The 12,256-nt window shown below is 42.8% G+C and overlaps 1 protein-coding gene across 4 annotated transcripts in view; it reads right to left on the bottom strand.

Moving 5' to 3' along the window:
- Positions 1–527: 527 nt before the first annotated feature.
- Positions 528–12,256, bottom strand: part of PTPN12 (protein tyrosine phosphatase non-receptor type 12) — a 60,586-nt gene continuing 48,857 nt past the window's right edge. For 2 of the 4 annotated variants that reach the window (XM_032222124.1, XM_032222128.1), the window contains 5 exons: positions 11,041–11,079; positions 9,792–9,883; positions 7,664–7,694; positions 7,142–7,258; positions 528–4,550 (listed from right to left, as the gene is read on the bottom strand). In XM_032222124.1, the coding sequence (XP_032078015.1) occupies positions 4,489–4,550; positions 7,142–7,258; positions 7,664–7,694; positions 9,792–9,883; positions 11,041–11,079 (341 nt within the window). In that variant the 3' untranslated portion in view covers positions 528–4,488. Of the gene's footprint in view, positions 4,551–7,141; positions 7,259–7,663; positions 7,695–9,791; positions 9,884–11,040; positions 11,080–12,256 lie in introns of those variants that run through there. The other 2 variants (XM_032222125.1, XM_032222127.1) reach the window with 2 other exon arrangements.

The raw sequence follows: 12,256 nt of genomic DNA, 5'->3' as shown, positions 1-12,256 counted from the left end.
AGAATAACTAGAGTTGGAAGGTCTTCTAATTCAATCCACTGCTCAGGCAGGTGGGTATACCATTTCAAACGGATGGTTTTCCAATAACCCTGGTCAGCTTCATACCTTGCTTAAGCTATGTTCTGAACTGCCCTCTTGGAGAGGGAGGGAGAGAGGCAGGCAGGCAGAACCCATGCAGAGGTATTCAGCTGGTTTGGATGAATTGGTAGCGGAAATTTTGAGTAATTCAGAGAACTGGCAAATACCAACTCTGGTTGGCCCCCATCCTTCCTGTCCTATATTCCCTTTTTTTAGCTCAGCTGATTCGCGCGGCAGAGCAAATTGCCACACCTCAGCTGGGCTAAAAAATAGCTCAGCTCACCAGCGCTGACACCAAGGGTGGTCTTTGAATGCGCTGCGCGTGCGCGCAAAGCACGCATTAGGCATGTGAAGTGCAAGTGCACGGACTCTCATAAAACCGGTAGGAAAAGATTTGGAATCCCAGCACTGATCCCATGGCCTTATATCTTCTGTCTGTGACAGTAAGTTTGTGAATATCAACACCATGACCTAACCTTTATCTCTCCTTGATCACCCCAGTAGAAGGCCCAAGTTAAGGATTAACCAATAAGAGAAGCAACCTAGAACGAAGGAGAAATTTCCTAATGGTGAGAACAATCAACCAATGGAATAGCTTGCCTTCAGAAGTTGTGGGTGCGCCATCACTAAAGGCTTTCAGAAAAAGACTGGAGAACCATGTGTCTACAATGGTATAGGCTCTCTTGCTCGAGCAGGGGGTTGAACTAGAAGACCTCTTACGTCCCTTCCAACCCTGTTCTATTACTTCCTCTTCTTGCTTTTCTTCCCACAGTTAAGTCATAGATGTTAACTACTTTATAAGATCATGACCCAACTAGGGGTCCCTTGAGATCTGTAGATAATTAATGGTATCTGAGTTTTTCAGATAGGATCTTACCTGCTGAAGTCATTGTAGCAGCCCTAATGTTGAGGTTTAGAAGACTTCTTTAAATGTTTGAAGTGGAAAATATGCTGAAATTTTTGAAGGACCAAAAACCCCCTATAAAGTTGACGTTGTACCTTGATAGAAATGTATTATGTAAACAGAAGAGCTAGCTTAACAGGGTTTGAAAAAAATACTATCAGAACAAATATATTAACTGAAAAGTGAGACCTACCTGGGGAATTAAGACTATATTACATGAACATTTCCTCTATTTCTTGGAAATGTGTCGGCTGAATCTGGCATTCTATAATACAAGTTTTTGTTAATGCATTACTTTGTAAAACTTTATAGAATTATGAAATTTTCACTTAGAGGTGAAATATGTTAGGATTTGTATCATATTAACAATTTCAACAGCATCAAGCAATGAATACTGAACCACCACTTTCCTTCAGATTGCAAAAACAACACATTTCCAAAGGCATAATTTGAAAGTACCCAATTTATTTATTTAAAGACTGGAAATCCTATGTATAAACTTTATGGTCCAGTAACAAATTCGTCCAAAGAACTATAATTAGCTTTCTGATGTCGTGTTTATATAATAGTGCAAGTACTGCAGCTGCTCAATATTTTAATCAATCTTCACAATCTAGATTGTTCATTTCCTCTTATTCCGGTTTTTTAATTTGCCCTGGTTGCAAGATTAAATTTGACATTCTTTAGTTATCTTAATAGTGTAAGAAGAGTATTAGCTAAATTTACATTTCTGTTACGCTTGCAGAAACTATTTGAACTCAGAATGCTTTAAAAGTTTTGTTTAAAAAGGTTTTGAGGTAATCTTTGAAACTCAAGTGTTAGAATAATTTTAGAATAAGAATTACATAGAAGCATTTTAGAATAAGCATTGTAATTCATGAGAAGGCATAGATATGGAAGTTATTTTAATATTAAAACTAGAGATTTTTATTATCAGCGCTTTTGAAAAAGCACATTGTTCTAAACACACAATGTCCGTGATACCTTAGTGCATATTTTCAAACTGAGCTGTAGTGCCAATATAAAAAGTTAGCAAACCAACTGTATAGTTTTTCAGATTATTATCTTGGCATTCAAGGCAAATGGGGAAAAGAGTTTTCATTGTTTAATTAGGTTTTCTTTATCCAATTTTAGGACATAATGAGGAAAAGAGATGACATTTAAAGTCATATTTAGACAGAAATAATGGAAATTCAAAAGGGTTTGCAAACCTTTAAGCACTACTGTAAATATATTCCCAATATTTTTTTTTATTCAACTTGGAAAATTCAGGAAGAAGATAAACTAAATTACCTTTCCTAGGACTTTGGGCAGTGGTAATAAAATTAGCATGTTACTCTGACAGATGCACTATACTCTTGTGATAGTATTGTGCTTTTCCAGAATATATTTCTGAGGCAAGTAAGAAATGACTTTGTTTTTAAGAACTCATAACAATCTTCTGAAACCTCAGTTGCATCCATAGGTGGACAGAAACATCAAGATCCTACACCATACCTTTTTTCCCCCTGGAAGCAACAACTGCACTAATTTAGCAGCAAATTGCCATAAAGGGAACCATGATCTCCCACCAGGTTTTGCTGGAGAAAAAAAATAAGCACATTAGCCTCAATTAATTGTTTGGTCATAGCATATATCTTCCTCCCAGGCTGATTTTAAGGACCCCCTTGATTTTCTGAAATACAGGCTTTCAGCCACATAAAATTGCACACCCTGTATTAGGACACTTAAATTCAGGTAACTTTCTTTATGTAGAACAGCTTAAGCCAGTCCTTCCAGTGGCAAAACCATTCTGCTTACTGAGCTTTGCAGAAAGTCTGCTCTAGAAATTATAGTTGATAGAACCCAATCTTCCACTACCAGCAAAAGACTAAGCCCAAAACACATTATTGATTTCTACAGGAGTCTTTCACTCTTAATAAAAAGCATAAATTCTGCTCATTTTCTCCTTACACAACATAGCCTTTTCTGTCAAGGCTGAGAGAGAGATATGCATACACATTACTGATATTTCAATAAAATAATTGGTTTTGAATCATCAGGTTAGTAACTGCATGTGTTACACTATAGCAGACCAAAAGTCAAATGAAAATGTCATCATATAGGAACTATACATATTCCCAAAGAATTTGAACTTGGTAGTTCAACGTATGTTTGTGAAGGGAAAGGATGGCTTGCTAACCCAAGTAACAATTTTAGAAATCTTGACTATTATATTTTCTGAGAATTAACAGCCTTCAGAAATTGCCCTGGGCTTATAATGAAAAAGGGTAAGAACTCTAGGTACTTTCATTTGAATTGCTATTGTTAGAGTGCGATCACTAGCATGCAAATCGAAGAGGGGCAGGGAAGGGACTTGGTACAAAAATATTTTATAACTGGAAGGACATTTAAGCCCAAGAAAGTAATGCTACCTCTTCTAGAATATATATGAATGAGCATTAATTCATTTCTTGAAGAATCCCTAATATAAACTGAAACAAATTGATAGGAGTTTGGGAATTTGCCAATGAAGTTTGTCGAGGAAGAATGATGCAGTAAGAATTTTGGTACTTTTAAATGTTTACATAAAACTGTCTTAGGGAAAATATTTTACTAGCATTATTAGTCATAATAATCCTGATGGTACTTACCAAGGTTTTCCTTTTGAAAATTCTAAGAATTTAAACTGAAATACAATATAAAGGAAAACTTAAAGGGTTTTAAAATATTCTCTTTTACTGACAGTTCAAATATGTTGATAACACTAGTCTCTATAGGTAACTTGTTCATGCTAAAAATCTGGTCTTTCAAGGCACTTATGGAATATCAGTGACTAGATGAAAACCAGGACAAATTAGGACTGACAGTTGAAACAGTATATAATATAAAAATAACTTTTTGCTTACAATTTACAAAATGTATTACAATCTTCATCTCTGCTATTCTGTAATTCTGAATGTGCACCAACATTTTCTTTAAAAAAAACTATTTTCTAAAACATTAGGGCAAATAATTTACAAGGTACACAACTTTAGTTCATGCAGAGATTTCTTACACCTTCTGTTAATACTTTACGATTGCAGCTTTATCAAATTATATACCTGGCTTGCCCTATACACATACACAAAATAAAATGTACATGGTAATCAAACATTTGCAAAAAAAGTTCTTCATAAACTCAATTTGTCAAAAGTTTCACCATATTAACATGTCTATAAACAAGTGTTTTAACAGGTTTAAAAGACATTAAGGCAATAATACTTGAAGTAACAAACCATAAGTAATACTTTTTTTTAAATGTAATAAGGCAGATTGATGGCCCCAGCAAAAAGTTAAGTTTGAAGTATAGAATCCACCATTTTGAATCTTTAATATTTGTGTAGATGTATACAAAAGTGTACCATTGTGTAGCTATATGTACACCGATTGTTCCAAAAAAATAAAAGCATTGGAATACTACGGATCTTGTTCAGTGGCACTTGAATTTTCCAGTATAATTTAATATGTGTCCATTGGTTCTTGCATCATGTCCATTCTGAAGGAGGGTCTCTTGGTCCTTTTGGTTTTCCACAGCGGCTACCAAACCCTAAAGGAGAACAAATCCATTAAAGAATGTACCTCACTAACAATATACGCTTAACGACCGTTGACTTACCTGAATGGTCCTTCCATGTGCGCTGCGAGGGGAATCCAAGCATGGGTTAACTTTGTCCATTAGCCTAGAGACTGAGTTATGTAATTGTTGACCACGCCTCCTCTGACTGGATAGTTCAGTTTTGTACGAAGGCTCAGCCGAACCAAGAGGTGAAACAATTGTCATGGAAGGCGGTGGCCAATGAGGTAAGTAATCGATCCAATGTCAATAGTCAAGAGGCAGATAGCCATAGTAGTGAAACGAAGTCTGACGTCAATGCCCGGACCAGCCGAAGCCGAGGGCGGGTTTGGATTCCCCTTGCAGCGCACATAGAAGGACCGTTCAGGTAAGTCAATGGTCGTTCTCCTGTGTGCTGGTTGGGGAATCCGAGAAGGGGACTGCATCAACACCCTGTGATATGGCAGCTGAGATTATTTTATGCAGCTCAGGGGGAAGGCCTAATGGTCCTTCCATAGTTCTGAGTCCTGCAGCCATAGGTGTAAAGGTAGCTGTGGGCCTAGCGTGCGAGCGCGCTTGGGCCGAGGCTGGACTGGCTTCAGAAAGGCCGAGGGGAGATTGGGCCTCCAATTCCCCCTCCTCGGATGCCATCCCTTGAGTTAAAGGGAGATCAGTAGACCAACCGTGGGCCCCAGTCAGACCTAAGGAAGAAACGGGGGAAGGGCCTTGGGCGACTAGTGTGGGAGGCGACCTACTTGCAACCATAGTGGTTTTGGCTGAAGGCTTGGCTCTGTCCTTGTGCTTAGCGGCCCTATTTGGCGCCGCAGGAGGCGTGAACTCACTGGCTAGAGGCGGTGGTGGTGGCCCTGCCTGCCCTAGCGCTGGCCTCTGTAGCGTTGGAGGGGAGCGGGGGAGAATTAGAAGCCCCAGCACTGTCCCCGGAGATAGAATGATCTGCCATTTGAACCACAGGATGGATTGAAAGGCTCAACCTCACGGTCAAATATAGAGAATGTGCTGCTAAGAATAGCGAGGCTGTCTCTGGCTGCTGAAGCGAGGTACTGCGTATGCCGACAGAAAAAATAGCGAAAAAACCCGTTGCAATCAGGTGCAAAACGCAAGACACGCCCCTTCCAGCCGCTCGTCAGTGAGAAGCTAAACGGCTCTCAAAATGGCGACCGCCATCAAGACCAGCGCAAAATTTAAATCAGTCCCAATGGTCACAGTTCCTCCCGCAATCCAGACTCGCGGCGCCTACCCAGCGGCAGTAAAGGCAGCAATAAAGGTGGCGCGGCAGCGCAAGGCGGCAAAAACCTCAGAGAGACAGACCACGCTGGCGTTAGTGGGTCACGCCCTCCCTGATCGACGCGAGAGCGGCAAACCAACTCCCAACCGTGGGCAACAGTGAACGGAGAGTGGCGAACCTACTCTCAAGCGCACGCGAAGGTAAGTCAGGCGTTTATCGAGCTTTCCATGGCGAGAATTTCCCCCGGCCACTAGAGCCTTAGGGAAACTGCCAGACGTGCCGAAAGAATGTGAGGCTGACAGCGAACTGCTGCCCTCCAGAGACAGGCACAGAATCGCACTTCGTTGCTTTTAACCAGTAATCAATTAAGTCGTGAAGAATCCAGAAGAATGAGATAATTTGTCTAATAGTCCTAGAGCAAATTGTTTTACGTCTCTTTAGGCTGGACTGAGTTACAAAACTGAACTATCCAGTCAGGGGAGGCGTGGTCAACAATTACGTAACTCAGTCTCTAGGCTAATGGACAAAGTTAACCCATGCTTGGATTCCCCAAGCAGTGCACAGGAGAACTAAACGTTCACAAATTTTCACACTATTGTAGCCAAATTATCACATGCTACTAACTGACAGGGTATAATTTTCAAAGAGCTATGATATGAGGTGTAGGAGACCTTACCTAACTGCCAAAAGACCAAAAGGAACGGAAGCGACATAACCTAACACATCTGTTCACTTAGAAACTTACGTGGGTGGCTTCTCTATGGGAAAGTTAAGTAAATCCAACAAAAATATGAACATCAGTATTTTTGTCACACTGTCTATAGGGAAGAGGAGCTTAAAAAATGATATAATAGGGTAATCTTAAGAAAAAAGTACATTTACTATTATTTGGAAAATACGAAGGACTTTCTAAAAGGTAAAATGATGTGTAAAATTAAGCAAATACTCTGTTTCTTGCTAAATCACATCCAGGTTAATTTCACTTTATTACGTTTTAGGAAACCTAAAACGTAAAAGTATTGCCCCTTGGAGTAACTGATTTCTCAACAATATTCCTGCTTTAAATGCTGCCTAAAAATATTTTTCTAAAAATCTGTAAATTTAGTAGCTATGCTTATTTGGACCCCATCCCCCCAAGAAGATACAATCCGAGGGGCCAACACGATGTAGCTGTCGTGCTGCAAACAGGGCTTAGATATCAGACATCTCCCACTTTTGAGGCCAATGGGAAAACAAGCACAATTTAAACTGTGTAACAGAGACAAACACGGTTAACGCTATTTTTCATTACATTCGCCAGGGGTTAAAACTGAGGTAAGATAAGTAATCGGCACTTTACCAATATCTGTAGTCTCAATTGCAATCTCTGGTAAGGGCTGTCCTTTAGGAGTTAGACTGGTGGGAGATGGTTGAGGTATTGTATCCGTTGGAGATTTGTCTCCCAGCTCTGAGTTATCTGCAAGAAAAGAAAAAGCATTAAGAAAGGGCAGTTTTCAAAGCTGAATTTTAATATCTAGATTCGTAGATCTCTAACATTCCAGATATAGCTGGAATGTTCTAGAATTTAATATCTAGGTATCTAGAGCAGTGTTTCTCAACCTTGGTCACTTGAAGATGTCTGGACTTCAACTCCCAGAATTCCCCAGCCAGCATTCGCTGGCTGGGGAATTCTGGGAATTGAAGTCCAGACATCTTCAAGTTGCCAAGGTCGAGAAACACTGAAGTAAGGAATCTGAGTGAAAGCCGTTAATCCGAGCCTGGGAGACTTCATATAGTTCGGTAATTACACAATTCTCAACCCACAACAGTCTGAATTGAACTTGATTAGCGACAGTGTTCTGTAAGTTCTTAGGTTGCTTACCAGGCTGTGAAGACTCCGTGATTTTCATTCCCTGTTAACATAAAAAAATCATATAAGAATTGTGGTTTCGTAAGGGAGAGCTAAAGGCACAAATCGGAATGACAAGCATTATATGGTCCAAAATAACGGAATCTCTGCACCTCGGCATTGAACTACAGAGTTCCTAGTGCTCTCTGACCTGGGTTATCTGCAGATGTTTGCTTATCTAACTAGGTAACAGAGTCCTGAGGGTGCAGTGTTGCAATTCTGCCAACTGCCAGCAGCTTGTTTCTGGCTGGCTCAAGGTTGACTCAGCCTTCCATCCTTCCGAGGTGGGTAAAATGAGGACCCAGGTTGTTGGGGGCAATGGGCTGACTCTGTAAACTGCTTAGAGAGGCCTGTGAAGCACTATATAAGTCTTATTGTGCAAATAAGTGTGGGATTTGCTCTCTGTTTCTCTAGCTTCTCCTGCCTACTATTCATTAAACAGGGAGCAAACCCCACACTCATGCTGATATTACCTAGTTGGATAATGAAACATCTGCAAAAAGAACCAAACCCAAGTTAAAAGAGTACCTGCAAACAAGCTAGAATAAAATAAAGCACCCATTACAAATTCTTGCCCTCCTTGTTGAGTTAACTGAAGGGCGAATGTCTAAGATTAAAGGGCTGCAACAAAGGGCTTTAATGGCCAGAATGTGCTGGGCTTAATGACTCTGATTTGGAAGAGAGATTTCAAGAGAACCAGCTCTAAAGACAGTAACCTCATCAATCCCTGCTCAGTTTCCTCCGAGATGTGCAGACACAGTTATTGGCAAAAAATCTGGAAAGCTGCTTCCTCAACCTTAATTCAACATTGAAGCCCAACACAACTCCACATGAAAGCTACATTTGATCCTGTCATCACTCAATTAAAGGTGCTTAAAGGCAAAAGATTTATACGATCTGAAGAGAAACCAGAGTATTAATTAAATTAAAGATGCTAACTCAACTCTGTCCTCCTGTCCTTTCACCCTTAAACACTTTAAAGCAGGGGACACCAACTTTTCGGGCCTCAGGGACCAATAAATTCAGAATTTTAAATCCTGCAGACCACTAATATGATCTGCTTAATGACTGGCTGGGTGGGTGTGGCTAGGTGGTCATGTGACTGGGTGGGCATGGCCAACTTTATGTCACTCACGTCAAGAGGCGCCTGGCCGGCCTCTACTTGCCCCTCCCCTCCCAGCCACTCCTCGCCTGCCCGCCCGGGCTCCTTAGGGCCCCAAGAGGAAGCAGTTGTTGGAGCTAAGCAGCCACCATGAGAAAGAGTTGGCAAAACAGCTCAGTTCAAATTGGATCTGACCGAGAAGGAGGCTCGGCAGAAGCACCTCACTGAGGACTACGAGCATAGGATTTCCAAGCAGAGGGAAGGCCTGCGGGAGTGCAAGGCCAAGGACCAGCCCCTGGAGGCTCAGCAGGCTGAGATGGTCAGCCAGTTCCAGTCCCACTGGAACGAGGCCCTACGGCTCTTCGCCACCAGCGGCACTTCCCTCCAGCCTTCGCCCAAAGACCCTCACCAGGAGGCTGAAGCAGACCCCAAGTCAGACTTTCTGCCCACCTCGACCCACACAAAAAGACCCCGAAGGGGGAGACTCTCTGCAGCAACACAAATGTTCATTGTATGTATCCAGCCCAATGGAGCATAGTTTGAGGACTCCTGATTTGGTGCAATATTTAAAAATGCCAGTATTTTTTCTGCGGACCGCCAAAACTTTCTCGCGGACCACCAGCTGGTGACCGCTGCTTTAAAGGGTGCTTCAAAGAGTTAAGGGGGCTTCTTCAACAGGTTTCCACAACCAAGGAAGGACAGACTATTCTCCCCATTCCATTCATGAGATTCCAAAGCAAGAACCAAGTGGGGAATTATTTATTATTCCACAGAAGACATCTCCAAGCACGGTCTCCGCTGTCTGTAATTACCCACAAAAAATACTCCATCGCTTACGGTTCTACAGCTTGGATCTGAATTCATAAATCAAGGGACTCCTTAGGAAGCTGCCAAATAACAATGATTTATACACACACACACACAAACACAGACCAGCATATTCCCAGTGGTCGTTATAAGCATCTCATTCATATTCTTTCTCTGTGTTACCGTACTTACTGTACATTTTGGTTGTTCGGAAGTATTCTGTTCTTGTAACAAATTCCATTCGGCCGACTGTTGAAGAGCAGGGCTTTTTGGCAAAGCTGTGACTAAAACACAATTCAAAAAAAAAAATCTATTTGTAAAAACAAAAGTACACCTTGATTTAAAAAAAGAACCTCAATAAGATATCGACAATTTGCATTTTAGAACAGAACGAAGCCGCGGAGACCAGACACGGAGCTCCGATTTCTAATTCGACTTTCCCAGCTCGGTAGCGGAAGGAAAGGCTCCATCAGGTGATCAGGAGGGAGCCTCCAGAGATTCCACAGGGAATCTGCGGAACAGAAGCAACCGTCCAGCAACCTAAACACAGGCAGTCCTCGACTTACGACAGTTCATTTAGTGACCGTTCAAAGTCACAAGGTTACTGGGGGGAAAAAGAGACTCATGACCATTTTCTCAACACTTTTACGACAATAGCAGCATCCCCAGCGTCACCCGATTTACGTTCGGATGCTTGAACCACTGACTCACATTTATGACGGTAGCAGTGTCCCGGGGAGGGGGGGGATGTCAGGCGATCCCCTTTTGCGACCTTCTGATGAGGAAAAATCAACAGGGAAACCAGATTCGCTTAAGCAATGGGTTACTAATTGAAGAACTGCGGGGATTCCCCTTAACAGAATGTGGTGAGAAAACTCATGTAAAGCCAACTCACTTGACAACATCAATGTGGGCCTCAACTGTGGCCACAAGTTGAGGACTGCCTGCAAATGAATATACAAGGGTTGTTCCGGGAAGGGGGGGGGGCTGCTACAGGTTCACCTGGGTTTGGAAGAATCCATAGCTAATGTTATGGCCGGTTCCGAGAACCTCCAACTCCAACCCCTGGCTGGCCCTGCCCACACCACCCCTTCCATCCCAGGAGTCTCCACGCAGCCCGTTTTGGATGTGAGGTCAGTGTAGGGCCCGTGCGGAGGCTCGAGGAGGGGGGGCAGAGAAACAGGCTTCCCGAGTATGGGAGAGGCAGCTTTTCGCCCTCTCAGAGGTTCGATGAAAGCCTCCAGAGCCTGGGGAAGGTAAAAATGCCCCCCCCCCTTCATGGTGCAGGAGGTTGACTAGGCCACGCCCACCCAGCAACTGGGCAGAGAACCCATTGCTGAAATTTTTAAAGCCCATCCCTGGTTGTCTCCCCCTCCCCAACAACAGGTTGCTATTTGACCCCCCCAATCAGGTGCTCCCAGTGCAGGGGATGGGGGCTTACCCTGTGGACTTGCAAGCACAAGCAATTCCATCATTCTTTCTGGCAAGAAAGAGGAGAGAAAAATCATCATTTGTACCTGGAGTTTTGAGTTGAGTAAAAAACGTCAGGAAGCTCTGGGTTTCAAAGGGGCCACAGCTCAGTAGCGGGGACCCATGCTTTATAGCAGTTAAGACTTATATACCGCTTCATAGGGCTTTCAGCCCTCTCTAAGCGGTTTACAGAGTCAGCATATTGCCCCCAACAACAATCCGGGTCCTCATTTTACCCACCTCGGAAGGATGGAAGGCTGAGTCAACCCTGAGCCGGTGAGATTTGAACAGCCGAACTGCAGAACTGCAGTCAGCTGAAGTAGCCTGCAGTGCTGCATTTAACCACTGCGCCACCTCGGCTCTTACTTTAGTGTGATGCCTCCTATAATAGCTGCTTTTTTTAAAAAAAATTATGTTTCTGGGTGTTATCCTAAAAGAGGAGCTGACCTGGGGCGCTCACATTGCAGCACTGGTCAAAAGGGCCCAGCAGAGGTTATACTGGGGGTCGGCAACCTGCGGCTCTGGAGTGTGGCTCTTTCATCCCTCTGCTGCAGCTCCCGGTGGCCGGTTGACCCCACAATTGATAGGGCTTTTGGTTAGGACTGGTAGAGGAAAAAGGACGCCACGCTAGGAGGAGACTCTAGGGGGGGAAACCAGACTTCCGGTTGGCTCCAGAATTGAATGCGGGGCTTCCAGTTAGGACCTTTGTGGCTCTTTGAGTGTTTAAAATTGTTGATACCTGGATTAGTCTTGTTTTCATTGTCCTGTACCGTCTGCCAGATGGTAATAGTTCAAAAAAATAAAGAGGTGCCCAGGATGAGATGGATCTTTAAGGATGTTTTGAACTTTCTTAAGACAGTGGGAGCTCTAAAGATCTTCCAAAGAGGGGAGAGGGCAACCCATGACCCTCCGGGCAATGACGTTAACCCTCTGGAGCGCTGTCCTAACCACCACTGTGCAGTTGGCAAACCAGACACAGATGCAGTAAGTTAAAATACTCTCTATGGTGCAGCAGTATCAGGGGTTTTCAATTCAATTGTATAGAATGTGAAGGATGTGTGTTTGTTGTGTTATTTTTATAGTTATAACGTACACTGAAGATGGCATTTAATTTTGTTGTTTTGCTTTGATGGCTGATTTGTCTCAAAAAGCCAAAAAGGAAATAAAACAGAGCAAAACACCTCCTC

Source organism: Thamnophis elegans, chromosome 7, assembly GCF_009769535.1.
Source record: "Thamnophis elegans isolate rThaEle1 chromosome 7, rThaEle1.pri, whole genome shotgun sequence".
Classification (NCBI taxonomy): domain Eukaryota; kingdom Metazoa; phylum Chordata; class Lepidosauria; order Squamata; family Colubridae; genus Thamnophis; species Thamnophis elegans.
This window is presented reverse-complemented; position numbering and strand designations above follow the sequence as displayed.